At 43.8% G+C, this 21,312-nt stretch overlaps 1 protein-coding gene, 1 long non-coding RNA gene and 1 pseudogene across 2 annotated transcripts in view; 1 reads left to right on the plus strand and 2 right to left on the minus strand.

Annotated features, from left to right (window-relative positions):
- The window catches only part of LOC115791215 (NLR family CARD domain-containing protein 3-like), a 59,354-nt gene extending 53,067 nt beyond the window's left edge, over window positions 1-6,287 (minus strand). The window contains exons 1-3 of the mRNA XM_030745369.1: window positions 6,033-6,287; window positions 5,639-5,867; window positions 3,683-5,483 (exon numbers count right to left, since the gene is read on the minus strand). Coding sequence (XP_030601229.1) covers window positions 3,683-5,483; window positions 5,639-5,867; window positions 6,033-6,035 — 2,033 coding nt within the window. The 5' untranslated portion in view covers window positions 6,036-6,287. The remainder of the gene's footprint in view (window positions 1-3,682; window positions 5,484-5,638; window positions 5,868-6,032) is intronic.
- The window catches only part of LOC115791158 (NACHT, LRR and PYD domains-containing protein 12-like), a 1,329,445-nt pseudogene that overhangs the window by 80,002 nt on the left and 1,228,131 nt on the right, over window positions 1-21,312 (plus strand).
- On the minus strand, window positions 11,198-16,933 carry LOC115791731 (uncharacterized). Its single transcript, XR_004020980.1, has 3 exons — window positions 16,892-16,933; window positions 13,258-13,376; window positions 11,198-11,257 (listed from the first exon to the last, which is right to left on the minus strand). It is a non-coding gene; the product is annotated as an uncharacterized LOC115791731 (long non-coding RNA).

A 21,312-nucleotide genomic window follows, 5' to 3' on the forward strand; every position in this document is an offset into this window, starting at 1 on the left:
GGCCCATCAGAGGATGGATTTTTATCGGAAGCTCCGTGGTTTTAATGTGGATTCAACTTTTAGGAAAATGTTTTACTCTTGTTTTATTGAGTCAGTCATCACTTTTAATCTCATCTGCTGGTTTGATTTTTTAAATGTTAAGAATAGAAATAAACTGCTAGGAGTTGTAAAGGTCCATCCATCCATCCATTCTCTTCCGCTTATCCGGGGCCGGGTCGCGGGGGCAGGAGCCTAAGCAAAGAAGCCCAGGCTTCCCTCTCCCCAGCCACCTCCTCCAGCTCATCCGGAGAGACCCCAAGGCGTTCCCAGGCCAGCCGAGAGATATAATCCCTCCAGCGTGTCCTGGGTCTACCACGGGGCCTCTTGTAAAGTTGTAAAGGTGTGCGGAAAAATTGCTGGCACAGCCCTAAGCAACCTCACTGACCTACAAAAGGTGAGGTCAGTGAAAAAGGCCAGACTTATCCTAGTAGATTTAGACCATCCACTGCACCAGGAGTTTACGTTTCTTTCCTCTGGACGCAGATACCGGTTCCAGGTTGCAGGACAAATAGATTGAGGGAGTCAATTGTCCCAACAGCGATTAGGTTTTTAAATGATCTGTTGTGATTTTATGTTTGCTTTTATGTATGTTCTTATGGTATAACTGTTTTTTTTAGAATTCTGTACTACTGGCTGTGGAAATAATTGCCCTTAGGGGACAATAAAGATATTTGAATTGAATTGAATTGAATTGAATTGAATTGAATTGAATTGACATAATATAAGCCTTTATGCTGATGATGTACTACTTTTCCTTGGGAACTCACAAACCTCTCTTCTGAAGACAATCACGCTTATAGAAAAGTTCTCATCTATATCAGATTACTCCATCAGTTGGAGTAAATCAACAAATTTGCCTCTGAATTGTAATTTTCATAACACCACCACCACACAACAGTCAGGCAACATTAAATACTGAGGTATAAAATTTTCCTCCAGGCTCTTAGACTTGGTACAGTTGAATAATATTCATTTGTTAATAATGATAAGTGTATAATGGCACATACTGGAATATTTTACCTATATCACTCATGGGGAAAATGATGGTTTTAACAAAAGTCAACGATTTGGTCTTACTGATCCCTAATAAACTCTTGCTTGGTTTAAGTAAGAGTAAGATAAGAGTAAGATAGTGTTTATTTGTCACATGCACAGTTATACACAGTACAATGCACAGTGAAATGTATTTTGTACCTGCAACCTTATATACACACACATATAAATAAGAAGAATAAAAATAAAAAAAAGTAATTCACACTATACACTATACTCTATATACTATACACTATACACACTTTTTAAATTATAATATTTACACTGTGCAATAATGGTCCAGTTAGGGCTCAGAGTTGAGCAGACGGATGGCTTGTGGGTAAAAACTCTTCTTCAACCTTTCAGTCTTAGTCCTCAGGCAGCGGTAACGCCGGCCAGATGGGAGCAGGGAGAAGAGAGAGTGTCCGGGGTGGCTGGGCTGTTTTAGGATCTTCATGGCCCTCAGCCTGCACTGCTTGGTGTAAATGTCCTGCAGGTTGGGGAGGGTGGTTCTGATGGTCCGTTCAGCTGAACGAACCACCCTTTTTAGGGCCATGAAGTCCTGCTTGGTGCAGTTTCCCATCCAGGTGGTGATGCTCCCACGCATGATGCTCTCGATGGTGCAGGTGTAAAAGTTCCTGAGCACCTTGAGTGGGAGCTTGAAGTCTCTCAGCCGCCTGAGGAGGTAGAGACGCTGTCTGGCCTTCTTCACAGTGATGTTTATGTGATGAGTCCAGGACAGGTCCTGTGAGATGGTCACTCCCAGGTATTTGAAAGTGTCCACTCTTTCCACCTCAGCACCACTGATGACAAGTGGATGGTAGTCCCTCTGCTGCTTCCTGCTGAAGTCCACGATCAGTTCCCTTGTTTTGCTGACGTTGAGCAGGAGGTGGTTCTCCTGGCACCAGTTCTCCAGGCGGGAGACCTCTCTCCTGTAGGCTGTCTCCTCATTGTGAGAGATTAGTCCCACAACAGCAGTGTCGTCAGCAAACTTGATGATGACGTTGGACTCTGACGTGGCCTCGCAGTCATGGGTGTACAGTGAGTACAGCAGAGGGCTGAGCACACAGCCTTGGGGGGATCCAGTGTTGAGGGTGAGGGAGGATGAGGTGAGGTGACCCACTCGTACCACCTGTGGTCTGCTGGTCAGGAAGCTGTGAACCCACCTGCACAGGGATGGGCCCAGGCCCAGGTCCAGCAGCTTAGAGACCAGCCTGGAGGGAACTATGGTGTTGAATGCTGAGCTGTAATCTACAAACAGCACTCTCACATAGTTCCCCTTAAGATCCAAGATGGCGCCGGTGAGGTCAGCAGCCGTCGTACCTGCTCCTACGCTTTGTTTGTATATATTAGGTTTAGCTCTAATTTTGGACTTTATAATTCCGCCTGCTCTGTGTCATATCACGTATGACAGACAGACTCTTTTTAATATCAGAATACAGCACTCTGGCTGTATTCTGACACCTTTTTCTCCCGACCCGACTTGGCCTCGGGAGATACTGCGTTTCCAGTGGGCCAGCTCAAACAAAGGACGGACCAGGTCACGGACAAGGCCCCGAGGGAAAAGAGCCGGCGTAAGAGAGAGGCTGAGGCGCAGAGTGCACCAAACTCCACTGCCGAGCATCCTGTTGGCTAATGTCCAGTCACTGGATAACAAGCTGGACGAACTCAGGGCCAGGATACAGTTTCAGAGGGACATAAGGGACTGCAACATCATCTGTCTCACGGAGACATGGCTGACTCCCCTCATACCGGACCACTAAATTCAACTAAATTCGCTAAATTCAACAATTTTATGGAAAAACAAAACATCAAGAAATAGTTTAACCACTCTACAACAGCTAAAATTCAGTGATGATCTAGAACTAGCAAATTTTTATCACTATTTCTACATTACTTCTTTATCATTACTTTTTAAACACACATTATACAGACACACACATATACACACACACACACACACACACACACACACACACACACACACGTGCACACACACAATTCAAAGGCCTCTCCGGTTGGCTGACCAGTGACTCCTTGTTGTTCTTATGTCAGGACTGAAACATAGTGGGGATCTTGGATGTCTACTAATGTTCGATTTATTTTAGCGTAGACTATGGACTGATTGAACCTTTTACTGTTTGGAACAATCAGTGGCTCCAACTGGTTGAAGAGTTTTTAAAAGGATAGAAGGAGAGAACCCATGTTAGTGGGTTTTGTAGTGCACAAGTTCAGTGTTGTGGAAGTGGGTTGTTCCAAATTTATTGATCCAAATTTCTTGAGCTCCCTAAATATGTTAAATCTTAATTTAATATTATAAAAATGCAGATGTGTACATACATTTAAACTATTTAGTTTATTGGAAAATTACAGAAATAATTTCTAGAGGTATTATATATGATAAAATCATTTGCGGATATCTGTCAGTGATAGAACTTGTTGATCACAATCAGCAACTTCTGAAGTGTTAGTTTCATGTGGTAGAACGATTCAAACTGTGCCAAAGAAATAACATCTTGTCACTATTAATTATTTAATTGTTAAATTAAATAATTAATGCTGTTTTTCTTTTTTTTTTTTTAAATAAAGGTATGACCACATATTTACTCACAGAGCTTTGTTGGAGGCTTTGACCACTGGCAGCAGCCTCAGCAGAGCCTCCTCTGAAGCAGAGTATTTCTTCAGGTCAAACACATCCAGATCTTCTGATGACAGTAAGATGAAGACCAGAGCTGACCACTGAGCAGGAGACAGTTTGTCTGTGGAGAGACTTCCTGAACTCAGGGACTGTTGGATCTCCTCCACTAGAGAACCATCATTCAGTTCATTCAGACAGTGGAACAGATTGATGCTTTTCTCTGCAGACAGATTCTCACTGAGCTTCTTCTTGATGTACTGGACTGTATCCTGATTGGTCTGTGAGCTACTTCCTGTCTGTGTCAGCAGGCCTTGTAGGAGACTCTGATTGGTCTGCAGTGAAAGACCCAGGAGGAAGCGGAGGAACAAGTCCAGGTGGCCATTGGGACTCATTAAGGCCTTGTTCACAGCACTCTGGTGGAGAGATTTTAAATTTGTTTTCTTTTTAAGTAATTTTGACTTTTGGGGGTTTGTTTGTTGTTCTTCCAGCAGATTGACTCCAGAGTTGATGAAGGTCAGATGGACATGAAGAGCAGCCAGAAACTCCTGAACACTCAGATGGATGAAGCAGAACACCTTGTCCTGGTACAGCCCTCTCTCCTCTTTAAAGATCTGTGTGAACACTCCTGAGTACACTGAGGCTGCTCTGATATCGATGCCACACTCTGTCAGGTCTGATTCATAGAAGATCAGGTTTTCTTTCTGCAGCTGATCAAAAGCCAGTTTTCCCAGAGACTCAATCATCTTCCTGCTCTCTGGACTCCAGTGTGGATCTGTCTCAGCTCCTCCGTCATACTTGACCTTCTTCACTTTGGCCTGAACCACCAGGAAGTGGATGTACATCTCAGTCAGGGTCTTGGGCAGCTCTCCTCCCTCTCTGGTCTTCAGCACATCCTCCAGAACTGTAGCAGTGATCCAGCAGAGGACTGGGATGTGGCACATGATGTGGAGGCTTTGTGATGTCTTGATGTGGGAGATGATCCTGCTGGCCTGCTCCTCATCTCTGAAGCTCTTCCTGAAGTACTCCTCCTTCTGTGGGTCTATGAACCCTCTGACTTCTGCCACCATATCGACACAATCAGGAGGGATCTGATTGGCTGCTGCAGGTCGTGTGGTTATCCAGAGGTGAGCAGAGGGAAGCAGTTTCCCCCTGATGAGGTTTGTCAGCAGCACATCCACTGAGGTGGACTTTCTAGGGTCAGTCAGGATTGTAGTTTTGTAGAAGTCCAGAGGAAGTCGACACTCATCCAGACCATCAAAGATGAACACAACCTGGAAGTGTTCAAAGCTGCAGATTCCTGCTTCTTTGGTTTCAGTGAAGAAGTGATGAACAAGTTCCACCAAGCTGAACTTTTCCTCTTTCAGCACATTCAGCTCTCTGAAAGTCAATGGAAACATGAACTGGATGTCCTGGTTGGCTTTGTCTTCAGCCCAGTCGAGGGTGTATTTCTGTGTTAGGACTGTTTTCCCAATGCCAGCCACTCCCTTTGTCAGCACTGTTCTGATTGGTTCATCTCTTCCAGGTGAGCCTTTAAAGATATCTTCTTGTCTGATTGTTGTTTCTGGTCTGTCTGGTTTCCTGTATGCTGTTTCAATCTGTCTGACCTCATGTTCCTCATTGACCTCTGCAGCCCCTCCCTCTGTGATGTAGAGCTCTGTGTGGATCTCATTCAGGAGGGTTGGGTTTCCTGCTTTAGCGATGCCCTCAAACACACACTGGAACTTCTTCTTCAGAGCAGATTTAAGTTTGCGCTGACAAACTGTGGCTGAAAGTTCTGAATAAAAAATATAAATAAATTTGTTAATCATTTAAAAGGTGCCCAAGACAGTTTCATTCCCCTAAAGAATAAATGAAGACATACTGATTAATCTTGAGACATCAGTAAATGTTCCATTTAGCACCAGCAGCTTAAATATTTAATCCTCTTACTGCTCTGCAGACGGTCAGCCAGCTCCTCCTCTTTTATTTTCCTCAGGAAGTCCAGTGTGATCTTCACAAATGCCTCTCTGCTGCTCCTCCTCTTCTCTTCATCCTCATCCTCTAACACCTCCTCATCTTCCCTGTGATCCTCTAAACATTCTGTGTAATCTGAACTCAGGATCTTCTGGATCTTCTTCAGCTCGTTCATTACAAATGTGATGATCTTGTCCTCCAGCAGCTGGAACAGAATACTTTATGAATGACCCAATCAGACATCATGGGAGATCATGGAGCCAAACATCAGATCCATGTTGGACACAATGACAATACACTGGTCTCCAAAGAGCAGCATGGAGATGACTGTGAGCAGAATAGATGTAACATTAGTTGTACATGTACAGACCATAAATATGGAGTCCAGGTTTATTTGATGCTGCTGGGCAGACTGACCACTGGGACCCTCTGACCTCTGCTGGTTCACTCTGTGGAGGAACCATCAAGAGTTAACTGTTATTGAGCCAGACTTACAGTCTACTTACAGATGCACCCACCGAAAATGGCCGGCCGATCTGTGACGCGACCTTGGCCGATTCGTGGCCGAACCTTGGCCTAAACGTGACCCCCCGCTAATGACGTAGGCATTCCGGCCACTGGTGGGAACGCCCCTAAGCAGCATTTGGGGAAAATGGTGGTAATGTCTTGTTTATCCACCAGGAGGAGCAGTAATAGTGGAAGCGCATTCATTTACAGCCCGCTGTATACTGTACCAAGGATCCTCACATCCAAGCTTCAAAGCCGGGGTCCTGCAGGTTTTTGATGTGTCTGTGCTTCAACACACCTGAGTCAAATATAGAAGTCATTATCAGGACTCTGGAGAACTTGACTGCATATTGAGGCCATTTGATTCAGGTGTGTTGGATCAGGGATCAGGCTGTATACAGTATTTACGCATTTCCTGAAATAAAAACAAGGCTACTGTGAATGCTTTCTGCTGGAGCTGAAATGCTCCAAAAAACAAAACAAAACAAAAAAAGCCCTGAATGAATTTCTTCTCCCAGGCTGGAAATTGGACCGCTGTCCTTCGCATTCCCAAACCAGCGCTTAATTTGCTGAGATAAACCTGCGGAAACGACAGAAAGTGAAGTGATCGAAAAACGCACAGAAGAACATACAGGTGTACTGTAATGAAATAGAATAAAGACGACAGCAACAGTACGGTGAATGCTTAAAGCAATACCAATCATATTGTCCATGATCGACCCAAAAGATTAGATGCTGGAACGTGAAACTTTTCAGACATATAACTGCAAAGATGTTAACACCAGACATATGATTGTATTTTTTTACGTCATAAGGATAGAAATTTATATATACACATATACATATATATATATATATATATATATATATATGTATATGTGTGTGTGTGTACGACTGTTGATTGCTGGGCTGTGTTGAACTGTAATTGTAAGCGGAACTGTCCATTAAAAACAATAGAAAGATGAGAGTAAAGCGGTCATTATAGTGGAGCAGTAAATATTGTCTGGAGGGACGGGCTGGGCTTGAAGTTCAGCCCGGGACCTCGGACAGGCTGTGAGCACTGCACCGCCAGCGAAACTGGGTAAAAAAATAAATAAAATAATTCTGATCACCAGCCGGTTTGTCCTGGGAATGACCTGGGAAGCCTAATCCTCTCATCAGTGTCACATTGTTCTTCCAAGTCTTCACAATGTTAAGCTTTTTGTTTGTTTATATTTTCCCTTTTATTCTATAATCAAAACTGCGACCAAAATGACTCTCCTTCTCAAACTAATAATACTGGCAGTCGTCATATTATGCTGAGCTAGGGTTAGGGTTAGGGTTAGTAATTCAGACTAAATGTCATCCATATTAACAAATATTTAGGAAATTGCTTAATAAGTGGATTATTATTTAATATCCATATTGATTATCAGTCTTCATTTTCACCATTGATCCACCCAGGGTCTTGGTGGGGATGGGCTCTATCCTGGGTTCCTTGGGTGAAAGTTATGTTGCACCCTGCAGGTCTGCAGCCCATCAGTCATATCTAACATTTGGTTTGAGATTATAAATCAAACTAGAAAAAGCATTTCCTGAAGAAAATGCACTGTGAATGCTGCAAGCTGAAAGATTGCAGCTGAAATGCTAAGAAATGCTTCAAAGAGCTGAAACTTTATTTGCTGAATGAGCTTCAACAGCTGAACTGCTGAACAGCTGGATAGCTGAAAGGCTTGGCTTTATTTTAAAGCTTAAATGGTGTCTCTAGCTGAATGTATGCTGAACTCATTAGATTTCAAAGCACAGCTGAACAGCTGGACTGCTGGACAGCTGAACTGCTGAATAGCTGAACTACAGAACAGCTGGATAGCTGAACAGCTGAAAGGCTTGGCTTTATTTTAAAGCCTAAATGGTGTCTCTAGCTGAAATGCCAGGAAATGCTCCAAAGAGCTTAAATCTGGCTGAAAGAGTTTAAGTTGGTGAATGAATGCTCAACAGAAAATCTTTAAAGTTTGAGGTAAAGCGGGACTTGAACCTGCTCTGTCTGCTTCTTCTGCATTTATGGTTCCTTTTTCTACCACTGAGCCAACAGTAGTGTCACACCAGCAGTGAGGTTTGCAAGCATACATATTGGAGAGCTCTGCCAAGCTGAATGCTTGTAAATGCACCAATTGAAAACACCTGCCAGGTGCACTGCTTACCTGCTGAGATGCATGCACTCTGTCAAATTTGCCTCAGCGCACCTGTCAAATAGCTGCTTCTAAGTCAAAAACCGTAGCTCCTATCAAAATCATTTTTGAACTGTGAGTGCCACAAGGACCTGCTCTAAACAGTGGTGTAATTTTTATTTTCCTGGGCTCAAAAGTGTGGCTGTGGGAGCAGTTTAAAAAAGGTGCTCATTTCTGCTTTGGAGAAAATCACCTCTCTGAAATTACTATGGAGGTTAATGAAGGAGTTGGAAGGTACTCCCTCTGTTTGAACGCTTACAGTTTAAAAAGTGTACATTTGACAGGGTTTAGAGACACATTGTTTGAAAGTAGAGAAGCAGCTCTACATTTTGAGCATAAAATGATGGCTGTAGCGCAAAAAGTGTGGACACAGTGGCAGTTTAAAAATAAATTTTCCACCTGAAAGTTTTGAAGTCTCCCACTCTACTAATCAGGCTCCCACTCTAGCAAACGCAATACACAACCATTATAAACTCTGAAACGGCTGAAAAAAAGACCTTAAACTTAAATGCTCACTGTGCTTAAACCATAAAAGATTTTGAAACACAAAGTAATAGCTGAATAGCTGAAAGGCTTGGCTTCATTTTAAAGCTTAAATGGTTTTTCTAGCTGAAAGTATGCTGAAGTTATTAGCTTTTAAAGCCTGAAAGGATTTGAAAAGGATTTGAAACTTCCCCATTCATTTTGAATGGCAAAAATGAAGATTATAAAAAGTTCAAAATCTTACAAAGTATAAAGGTTACAAAAAAGAAAAGTAATAGCGTAAATCTCCAGAACAGGCTGAACGTTTTGATACCAGAACGGTGTCTGTAGCCCAAACGCTGCTTGAGTTTTTAGCGACCGAAGGTTTTTGGAGTACAAGAACAATACTGTGAATGCTTTGCAGCATTCACAGTAACTAAAACCAAAGCAGGCTCCGTGATCAGACTCTCCTCCACCTTGTAACGGGGGCTAACTGCGGGTGGAGAGTCTAGCGAGATTAGCTAGGGCTAGCACTAGCCATGCCTGGGTAACTCATAAACATAGCCGACAAGATTCCGAATACAGTGCCTTTATTTGGTAGAACTTACGACCATCAAACGCCAGGTCTCCACGGCTCTACATAGCCAGATCATACATGACAATAGGCACAGAGAGTCCCGCGATCAGCTTGTCACAACGTAGAGCTCGCGCTCCAAGATGTCGGCTGAGTGGGCATCAGCGCCGCTCTGCAGTGGTTCTCAGTCCAACACACACAACAAGGAAGAAACACCACCTTGTGGCATCATTCAACCTTGCAACATATCCCATCCCTGTTGCTCTGGCTGTTACAACCTGCTTCATCAAACCTCAGCAGTAAACATATATGAAGGCAGCAGCTGACACAGTAACAGTGAGCGCAGCACACTGTGCAGTCTAAACTCTGCTCTGATTAATTATATGAATGTACAGCAAGGCAATCAGGATTGTGAAACGTCAGCTGCAGAGCCCCAGTCTCCATCATCAGAGCCCTGCCCGGTTCATTTTCCTTTTTATAAACAATACTTTAGAGGTTTTAGTGAAGTCACACTGTGACAATGACGTGCATTAGTGTGTGTGTGTGTCATTAGTGGCTATAAAAGGCCTTTTCTTAAAGGATAAAGTGGTGTTTGAGCCACAGTTACGGCAGAGTGGCGGCTCTTTGAAATGGGACGCAGCCTTCCTGCGGCAGACAGCTAGCAGCAGGAACCGGACGCGCCAGGTTAGCCTAAGAAGCTACTGAGGCGTCCGTGACAACCACCATAGAAACAGCCTTTTAAGACCGTTTTAAAAACATCCTCAGAGTTCAAACGAACAAAAATATATGATTTGAAACAGTTACAGCTGCAGAGCTGTGGCGGCTTCTTTAAACGTTGTTTACATAGATGATCATGAATGATACGATGTAGCTAGCAGTGTAGCTAGCAGTGAATGAGGTGACGTCATTGTGTGCGCATTTCACAGCTGTCTGTCTCAGTCTGTTGTTGATATTACTCCAATTAACATGTGTTTACTTTCTCTGGACCATCTCAGGTCCACCGTTACAATTTCAGCCTACAAAATGATTTAAATATGAACACACACTCTAACATCAGTGCACTTTATGAAGTCCAATCCTTAAAATAAATATTATGTTTGTAAACATTCATGTCTCTGAAATAAGTACAGATGTTCATGTTTGTCATTACCATTTTATTTGTTTAGAGAATTGTGAACTTCACATTGTGTATCTAATCAGAGTCTCAGCAACCTTCAGTCAGAGACTGAGACTGGATCACAGCTTTAACCTCTGCAGAGTCACAGACAGACACAAACCTTCCAAATCACACACAAGCAGCCCAGTCTCATCATTTTTGGATGCCTCTACGGTACACTACACTGTGATCAATATATTAAAAATTATAAATGAAAAGATAACATTCACATAAAGCTGTTTGAAAGTAAAATTAATAGGTACTTTCCAATAATATTTTTAAGGATCTCTGTCAGAGACCAGACAGAGCCATGACTCTCAAGAACCAGAGACTGAAATATGGAAAGAAAAAGAAATCCTTATGAGAAATAAATGTGTAACAGTAAATATTTTGTCCAGTGGAAAATAAACGTTTTGAATCAAAAGCTTGGGATATCATCAAACCAGAAAAATAGAACTCATTTTTTTCTTTAATAACACACCTTAGCATGTAGTAATGTGACACATTTCCAAACAACAATACATAGATTTTCTTCAATGTTTTGATTGTGGCAGTGAAAACACATGTTGCTGTGTGAGTGTGACTGGCAGCCTGTGCACTGAGACCATGAAGCCCACTTCTCTGAAGCAGCTTCTTCTTCTTCTTCTTCTTCTTCTTCTTCTTGGCATCAAAACAGAGGTGGGAGAAATCTACCAAAAGGAGAAAGAAGAACATCTGAGGTGAAACCAGTCAGGACAAATGATTAAATTATATATAGTAGTTCAATACAGCCTCTCAGGTAGCTTTGTGTTGATTTCAGCTCACTGCTCCTGTCTGTGGACCCGTGGTTTTTATGTTTGTAACCACTTAACTTCCATTCATCTATTTAACTCAGGGAGGAGAAATGTCAGGTTGGTGCAGGCTGGTGAGTTTAGGAGGGAGGTGCGTTTGGTTCTCTGTTGTCATTATCTGAAAGATTTGGTTCACCCTGTGGCTGGGCTGTATCTGGGGTTACGTTGGACCTGTCACACTTAGCAAGTTTCCCAGGTTGGTGTTTATGGTTTAGAACTTCTAGCTCTGGAGCAGCATCTGTGGCTGTGTAGGGTCCCGTTGGTTTTTGCTGTTTCTCCAGATCTGCGTTGGAAATTAGGTTATTGATCTCAGTGCATTCCTAAACAGGCTGAACAAGGTTATATATCGTCACCCTCCTAAAAAAATGGTCAAAGACATTTTTAAAATTTTATTTTTGTCCAAACTAAATTTTCAACATTCGGTTCAGTTTTTTGTGTTTTCTGAAAAGCCTGAAAAAATACAGTAGACCATAATTTTGGGAGGGTGACGACATGTTTCATGGCTAAATAACATAACTGCTGCAGTCTGATGGTGTCAGCGAGATCTGAAGCAGTGGGTGACGAGGAAGAGGAGGAATACAACAATTTGAAGAGATCCCTCAGTCTACAGTCAGCACAACGGCTACATTAGTGGCTGTTTGAGTTTCCTTCCATCTGCTGTGAACCTGAAGCACGGAGAACACAAAACATCTCTTCCAAATCTGGGATCTCAATTACAAATATGTTCTTATTAAACTATCAGTTTAATTTAGTGCAAATGGCTCACCAGGACATAGAAACCTTTGAAATGAAATCACAGCACCTTATATACAGAGTAATGATCAGAATATCAAACTTGTAAAAGCTGTCTAACTTAGATGATGGAGTCATCCACCCCGATGCCAGGCCGGTAGGCGAACTGCAGTGGGTCCAACGAAGACGACACCATGAGGCGAAGATGGTTGAGGACCAGCCTCTCGAGGGTCTTCATTAGATGTGACGTCAGGGCTACCGGCCTGTAGCTGCTAAGATCCTTTGGATGCTTGTTCTTTGGTACCGGTACCACACAGGAGGTCTTCCACAGTTGTGGTACTTTCCCCAGCTTCAAGCTCAGGTTGAACATGTATTCCATGATGCCACACAGCTGATCTGCGCAGCACCTCAGGAGCCTGGAGCTGATGCCGTCTGGACCTGCAGCCTTTCGCACCTTGATCTTACGTAGCTCCTTCCTCACATGATGAGTTGAAAGGGACAAGATGGAGGTGGGGGAGGGGGGCTGTGGGATGGAGTCCTCTGAGTTGAAGGGGGTAGGTGATGGCTGAGAGCTGAGAGGTGTGAGGTCCTGAGAAGAAAGGTTGGCAGACATTAAAGATGGTGGGGCTGACAGCAGGGGTGACTGGGCTGGGGGAGGGGTGGGTGACTGGTCAAACCTGTTAAAGAACTGGTCCAAGTTGTTCACCCACTCTAAGTCTCCTACAACCTTAGGGCTTGGTTTGTGGCCTGAACTTGAGTTCAAGCTTCTCCAAACTCCACTGATGTTGCTCTGGAGTAGCTGGTCCTCCATCTTCTTCCTGTAGGTGTTTTTTCCATCCCTGATTTTCCTTCTGAGATCCTTCTGCACAGCTCTCAGCTCCTCCTTATTTCCTGATCTAAAGGCTCTCTTCTTCTCCTTCAGGAGAGCCTTTATTTCAGAGCCACAGTTATGTATAACAAGTAATACTCAAGTGAATGTTAAACATGTATTAAAAGAAAAATGATTCAGCTCAGCTCACAAGAAACTGCTGGATACTATTCTGGAAATGCCTAATGAATACAAGGCCACTCTGAGCAATGACAAAAACATGATAATCAAAGAGTACACATTAAGTATCATTGCTCACCTTTATTTCTGAGAATGTCACTTCAAAAATAATTGCATGCTGTCAGCTCTCATGGGTGAAGTCCGGCTTTGAGGGTTGGAGAAGAAGCTTTCCAGCACCTTTGGATTTCCAATTCAGTTCTGAAAGAGTAAAGACACAAACTACAATGATGTATGAACTAGACATGTTTGATTGTTGCTGCAACACTAAACAGGTTTACAAACTGGTAGCTGATATAGCCTGAAGTATTAAAGATGAACCTCCTCTTCCACACAAAAAAAAAAGATTTAGTGGTTCTTTTTGCTGTTCTCAAATCTGCTCCCTCCACTGATAAACAACAACAATGTAAAACATATTAATGAATCAGTAACAAAATTATGGTGTTGAAAGTAAGTAGCCTGATGCTTCTAGATTAGTGACTCCAAAGCAGGCTGAGTCAAAACCTGAGATGGAGTCTGGGTTTGTTTAAAGCTGAGGACAGTGACTCAGTCCCTGCTCACTGACAGGATTCCCAGAGTCTGGAAGCTTCTCCATGATGGGAATGTAATACACTGTAAGTTTCAGCTCATTCTCAGGTGCTGGCAGGTTTCATGGATCCTCAGGTTTGTCACAGAGGATTAAAGGCAGCCAGACTTTGATCAATTCAATTCAGTTTTATTTATATAGCGCCAAATCACAACAGTCGCCTCAAGGAGCTTTGTATTGTGGGTAAAGACCCTACAATAATTACAGAGAAAACCCAACAGTCAAAACGACCCCCTATGAGCAGCACTTGGTGACAGTGGGAAGGAAAAACTCCCTTTAACAGGAAGAAACCTCCAGCAGAACCAGGCTCAGGGAGGGGGGGTCATCTGCTGAGGGGGGAGAGACAGAGATTAATAATAACTAATGATTAAATGCAGAGTGGGGTATAAACAAAGTAAATAAGGTGAATGAAAAGAAACAGTGCATTATGTGAGCCTAGGCCTATAGCAGCATAACTAAGGGAGGGTTCAGGGTCACCTGATCCAGCCCTAAGTATAAGCTTGATCAAAAAGAAAGTTTTAAGCCTAATCTTAAAAATAGAGAGGGTGTCTGTCTCCTGAATCCAAGCTGGGAGCTGGTTCCACAGAAGAGGGGCCTGAAAGCTGAAGGCTCTGCCTCCCATTCTACTCTTAAGTATCCTAGGAACCACAAGTAAGCCAGCAGTCTGAAGTATAAACAGACTGCTCTTTGTTTATATGGTGAATATAAGAAACTTGCTAATATAAGGTTTGTTTACAGTGAATATAAAGAAATCACGGGAACCTCCCCAGCAGCCTAGGCCTATAGCAGCATAACTAAGAGAGGCTTCAGGGTCACCTGATCCAGCAACTGTGTTCAGACCAGTATCATTTTATTTTACATTGTGATAACCCTGGGTCAGTTCAGTGCAGATTAAATGAAGCACTGTACTCGCAGATATTGAATATGGATGCACTGAAGCTCATTGGGATATTTATTTGGAATCTGTGGCTGAAAATAATCATTTTACTTAACTAGTAAGTCCAGAAGCTCATATTTCTGTCATAACATTGTTTAAATAGTGAACGCTTTCCTACGATATCCGCTAACATTTGCACAGAAACTTTAAGCTAGCGCCTCAAAGATGGCAAAACCCACAATAATCTCTACAAATGCATCTCAGAGTTGGGATATCAGAGCTCTCTTACACTACATTAATCTAATTTCAAGTGCTTACTGAACTCACTGTCTTAATAATATCACTATATAAACGCTGTCCATTGAAATCCTCTTACCTGAACACTGCAGCATCCGCCGGAAGTCAGCGAGCATGGATTCTGTAGTCCTTCATCCCTCTGTCAGTGATCCTCCGTTACAATGATAACTACCTTCTCGACTGACTACGAGGTGCAGAAGGCCCTTGCTGGCCCATATCTACAGGCCTGAAAACCGCTAATAAAGTCAGTAATTACCTGATAACATCCAAAGCGGGTGAACAGGCAGTCATGCAATTTACCTGGACAGCAACGGGAATACGCGTGACCATGGTCACGGCCGATGGGGGTCATGGGTACTGTAGTTCATTTATTTATTCATCGTTAGTTCATGGATTTAACACAGAAGAAAAAACTGCTTCAGACCACAGAACTCAAAGAAAAAATTGGACACCGAATATAGCACTAACCATAAACACGTAAATATAAATTTAGACCTAAAAAGCCCCACAAATGTCATTGTTACAACCATAATAAGCACCCCACATTAAATGAAACAAGGAGAAATTCATGTCAAAAGGAAAAGTGGCGGTTAAGGATCGCAATTAAAGGCATAATTCAGCTTCTGAGCTTTCAGTTCAAAAGAAAAGGGGGACAGGGGCAAAAAAAAAAAAAAAAAATTCGGCTTATACTGCAGCTTAGAAGTCATGCTCAGAGGCACGAACTTTATCCCACTGCATTTCAGGCAGGTTAGAAGTCGTGCCGAGTAACACGACAAAAAGAGGGAATTTGCGTTCATGAGCATGAATCAACAGATTAAATTTCGTGACTACTGCACGAACTGCCGTGAGACCGAGTTGGCTCAGCGCAGCACCGCTTCTTTTTTAACCTACTGCATTTATTTACTTATTTAGTTAAAAGATGAAGTGAAACAAAGGAATCTTTTGGTGATTCGCAATGGAAATCTGTGAAAGGTCATACTGACAAAAATTTTAGGCATCTATTTTAGGTTTTCAAAACTTGCTACTTCACCAAAACTTTTTTGAATCACAGAACTCAACGTTTTTGTTAAGAAGGCGCCACCTTTTGGTGAAAGTCTGCAAGTGAGGGAAAGGGGTGTGTTCATGCTGGAAAGTAGATACGCCCAGGAGAAGGAGGGGGACTTCCAGCCTGACGACAGCCAGACGTCGGCCAGCTGTGGGCTGGACTTCAGCTGGCCGACGTCTGGCTGGATGCAGCAACTTTAGGTGGCTGCATCTGTAAGAGTAGAATGGGAGGCAGAGCCTTCAGCTTTCAGGCCCCTCTTCTGTGGAACCAGCTCCCAGCTTGGATTCAGGAGACAGACACCCTCTCTATTTTTAAGATTAGGCTTAAAACTTTCCTTTATGGTCAAGCTTATAGTTAGGGCTGGATCAGATGACCCTGAACCATCCCTTAGTTATGCTTCTATAGGCCTAGGCTGCTGGGGGGTTCCCATAATGCACTGTTTCTTTTCATTCACCTTATTTACTTTGTTTATACTCCACTCTGCATTTAATCATTAATTGTTATCAATCTCTGGCTCTCTTCCACAGCATGTCTTTTCTCTCCCCTCAGTCCAACCCGTCGCGGCAGATGACCCTGAGCCTGGTTCTGCTGGAGGTTTCTTCCTGTTAAAGGGAGTTTTTCCTTCCACTGTCACCAAGTGCTGCTCATAGGGGGTCGTTTTGACTGTTGGGTTTTCTCTGTGTTATTGGAGGGTCTGTACCCACAATACAAAGTGCCTTGAGGTTTGTTGTTGGCGCTATATAAATAAAATTGAATTGAATTGAATTGAATTGGTGGTGAGTTGGATCAGGTGGCGGGGGAAGATTCAATTCAATTCAATGCTGGACTGACCTGGCACACTTAAACATGTTATGAGGGTGTGCTGAGAACGCGTGGCAGAAGCCCCAGTCCGTGAGATCTTCAACTCTTACCTGTGACAGAACTTCAACAGCATTCCAAGGGATGCTAGGGACATTGACTCTGAATGGACCATGTTCCACACCTCCATTGTTGAGGCTGCTGCTCAGAGTTGTGGCTGCAAGGTGTTTGGTGCCTGTCATGGTGGTAACCTCCGAACCAGATGGTGGTCACCGGAGATGAAGGGAGCCATCAAGCTGAACAAGGAGTCCTATCAGGCTTGGTTACCCTGTGGTACTCCCGAGGCAGCTGACAGGTATCGGCAGGCCAAGCGGAACAAGGCTCGGGCACTGGCTGAAGCAAAAACTCTGGTGTGGGAGGAGCTTGGTGAGGCCATGAAAAAAAGATATTTGGAGAACATTGAAGCGATTCTGGCAAACCGTCAGGCGACTCATCAAAGGAAAGCAGTGTTCTACTCACATGGTTTGTAGTGCAGGTGGAGGGCTGCTGACTTCAACTGAAGAGTTGGGCGGTGGAAGGAATACTTCAAGGACCTCCTTACACCCACTGACAAGCCTTCTGTAGTTGAAGCAGAGTCTTCTTGCTCCAGCCTCTGACGGGGACAGTCGCATTCTCTCTCTCTCCCTGCCCTCCCTATCTCTCCTGCTTGCTACTTGTTGTAAGAGCGTCTCTTACACACTGTCCGAATAAGAATAAGATTAAGAGCATCATGGATCTGGCAAACTGGGCCCTAAACACCATTGATCGAAGTTTTTCCACTATGAGATCGGGGAAAGGGGAGCCTGCGTGTCCGACTGGAAAAGATCCCGCTGGATACGTGATCGATTCTTGGAGCTCGTGGAGACCTGTGTGCTTCTCAGTTCTGGAGGTCGAGGACGTGGAAGACGTCTACATATTTGGCCATTTGGTAGCGGTATCTTTTCTGTTTGGGCTCGGAGGATACCTGATTTACTGGGAAATTAAGAAAACCTGGGCAGCAGTTCGACATCTGCCGAGACTGCAAACTCAGATGGATGGGCTGTGCAGAGCCGTACAGACTCAGAATCAAAGCCTGATGGACCTGAGCCGTAAAGCGTGCTCGCAGGCGAGAGGGATTAGATCTGGAGATAAGGTTCGGGTTCTGCACAGTGAGGACGGTAACTAATGAATTTGGAATATTGGATTTACTGAATGGGTTCCCCAGTGAGACTGAAGGCTGTTGGAAAAAACAAGCAGCCTGTTCCAAAACAACATCTGCATTATCAGGAATTCGGCTCCTTAGCCGGCCTTGGGCTGGCAATCATATCTCTCCAGGAAAATGTGTGACAGTCGCTCTCCCCCACAGCCCTCTCTATGATTTGTGTAGCTGGATCTGGTGTACCACTGCTACTGATGAACTTCCATCGAACTGTTTTGGCTAGGAGCTGGCATCTGGCTCCACAATGCCCCCACCCTCTCGTCTCCGTCTGCATGCCCTCCTGACCCTGACCTTACCCACCAAATTGCTATCTTGGCTTTAAATGTGCAAATATGCTTTTGCTGAGGTGTTTTTTGGAACCTCGTAAGGTGTTCATAATGAATACAGTACGAGATGATTTTTTTGAACCTACCTATCCCAGTGTATCTCTTTCTGTTCTTCTTCTGCTAAAGGTAGCATCGGTAAATCGGCTAAATGACCTCAGACACCTGCCCCCCCCTCCCCCTGTTTGTGTTGTTTGGATTGGTGTTCTGTCAACTGCAGTTTCCCCACTGTGGGACTAATAAAGGCATTCTTGATTCTTGATTCTTGGAGACGAGGGGGATAACTCATCTATAACCAGGGGGGAGGTCACTGAGGTGGTTAGACAATTCCTTGGAGGCAGGGACCCTGGGGTGGACGAGATTCGCCCTGAGTTCCTGAAAGCTCTTGATGCTGTAGGGCTGTCTTGGTTGACACGCCTCTGCAACATCACATGGAGATCTGGGGCATTGCCATTGGATTGGCAGACCAGCATGGTGATCCCCATCTTTAAGAAAGCAGACTGGAGAGAGTGCGCCAACTTTCAGGGGATCACACTATTTAGCCTCCCCAGTAAGGTCTATGCCAGGGTGCTGGAAAGGAGGGTCCGTCCGTTAGTCAAACCTTGGCTCCAAGAGGAACAATGTGGTTTTCGTTTTTATCATCGAATGCTGGTCCAGCTCTTCATCCTCTCGAGAATATTCGAGTGTGTGGGAGTTTGCCCAACCGGTCTACATGTGCTATGTGGACTTCGAGAAGGCATTTGACCGTGTCCCTCTGGGTATCCTGTGGGAGGTCCTATGGGAGTATGGGGTGTCTGGCCCATTGTTGCGGGCCATTCAGTCTTTGTACAACTGCAGTGAGAGCTTGGTCTGTATAGCCGGTAATAAGTCGGAGTCGTTTCCTGTGGGTGTTGGACTTCACCAGGGCTGCCCTTTGTCACCAATTCTGTTCATAATTTTTATGGACAGAATTTCTAGGTGTTGCCAGGTGGCAGAAGGCTTCTTCATTGGTGGCCTCAGAATTTCATCTCTGCTCTTTGCAGATGATGCGGTCCTGTTGGCTTCATCAGGGGGTGGCCTCCAGCTCACAGTGGAACGGTTCTCAGCCGAGTGTGAAGCTGCTTGCATGAGAATCAGCACCTCTAAGTCTGAGGCCATGATCCTCAGCCAGAAAAGGGTGGAGTGCCCTTTCTGGCTCAGGGACAAGTTCCTGCCCCAGGGGGAAGAGTTCAAGTATCTCTGGATATTGTTCACGAGTGACTGGAGAAGGGAGCGGGAGATCAACAGATGGATTTAGGCTGCATCTGCAGTGATGCGGATGCTGCACCATCTGTTGTGGTGAAGAGAGAGCTGAGTGTAAAAGCAAAGCTGTTGAATTACCAGTTGATCTAAGTTCCTACCCTCACCTATGTTAAGTGCCATAGGTGAGGGGCTCAGAATAGACCCACTGCTCCTCCACCCAGGACGCGCTGGAGAGATTATAGCTCTAGGCTCGCCTGGGAATGTCTTGGGGTCCCTCTGGATGAGCTGGTGGAGGTGGCTGGGGAGAGGGAAGCCTGAGCTTCTCTGCTTAGGCTGCTGCCCCACGACCCGGCCCCAGATAAGCAGAAGAGAATGGATGGATTTCATAAAAAAGCTAAATATTCTTCAAAATCCAGGGTTCTGATTTGTTCTTTCATTTTTATTCCAAGAAATCAGTTTTTAAATAAGTAAATATTTTGAAAGTGTTTTACTTTTCTGCAGTGTGAAGTTAATGTTTATAATTCTGACACAGATTTCACTGAAAACTAACATGATGTTCATAACCCTCATGAAAAGTAACACTCAACACTTGCACGTCACATTGAAACTTCATGACAGCTTACATGGATGGAGACGGGTTCAGAGGTGGATCCATGGATAGAGTTCTGGTCCAGAAAGGTTCTGCAAGATCTGAGGAAGAGGAGCGTTATATCACCAGGGACTCTGATTGGCTCTGACAGACAGAGAGAAAAAAATTATTTTTAGTCATCATCCACAGAAGCTTTTCTCTCTTCTCCCTGATCCTGGTTCTATTGGAGGTGTCTTCCTATTACAAGGGAGTTCTTCTTCTCCACTGTCACCAAGTGCTGCGCACAGGAGATCATCTGATCGTTGGCTTTTCTCTCTAATATTGTACATCTTTACCTCACAGCACAAAAGGAGATGACTGTTGTTTTGACCTTGATTGTAACCAAAACTCACCCAATCGCATTTACTATAATTCATTATGATCTGTTTGAAATATGCTGACTCTATAGCGTCTATCTATAAATGTATTAATAAAAATAATAATTATAATAGGTTTGTACATTAGTCGTGGACTTTGAGCCGTGTATTGTCTCCTAGGTTTGTAAAGGTTTGTAAGCTGCAGTAAACTATAAAACAGCAGAATATTTTTCTGGACTTTAAATGGTCATCAATCTGACTGAACTGTTGTCAATAACACATTATAGTGATAGTTTGGATGCTGGATTTAGTGTAGTTCCACAGTGTTTTTGCTCAGCTCAGTCAGCACACACAGAAATTAACACAACACAGCCTGTGTGGTCAGATGGATGGCTGACGCCTTCAAACATTTACATAGAAAAGCTTCAAATCTACAATCATAGATTATTGATTGGCTAGAATCCAACAGTTTGATCAACAGCTGATATTTGATCTTGTCAATAAAAAAGGTGTTTTGTTTTTATTTCCTGAAGAAAACTGCAGTCTCACCACTTGTCCTCAAACAAAAAGTTTGTCCTGAAATCAGAGCTGAACATCTGCTCCAGACATTCCAGAGCATTAACAAAGAGCAAAGTTCCTAAAGACAAAGCGTTAAAGGAGGAAACAAAGCAAACTTACAGTTTCTGCAAATGGAAGAAGAAGCAGTTCTACTCCACACCTGGACGCTAAACACTGACACACAGGTGAGCTGCTTCCTGGAACGAGGCAGTACTCTACCTGACGCAGGACAGGTGGGAGGGGTTCAGCT

The sequence above is a fragment of the Archocentrus centrarchus genome, chromosome 2 (genome assembly GCF_007364275.1).
Source record: "Archocentrus centrarchus isolate MPI-CPG fArcCen1 chromosome 2, fArcCen1, whole genome shotgun sequence".
NCBI classification, from domain to species: domain Eukaryota; kingdom Metazoa; phylum Chordata; class Actinopteri; order Cichliformes; family Cichlidae; genus Archocentrus; species Archocentrus centrarchus.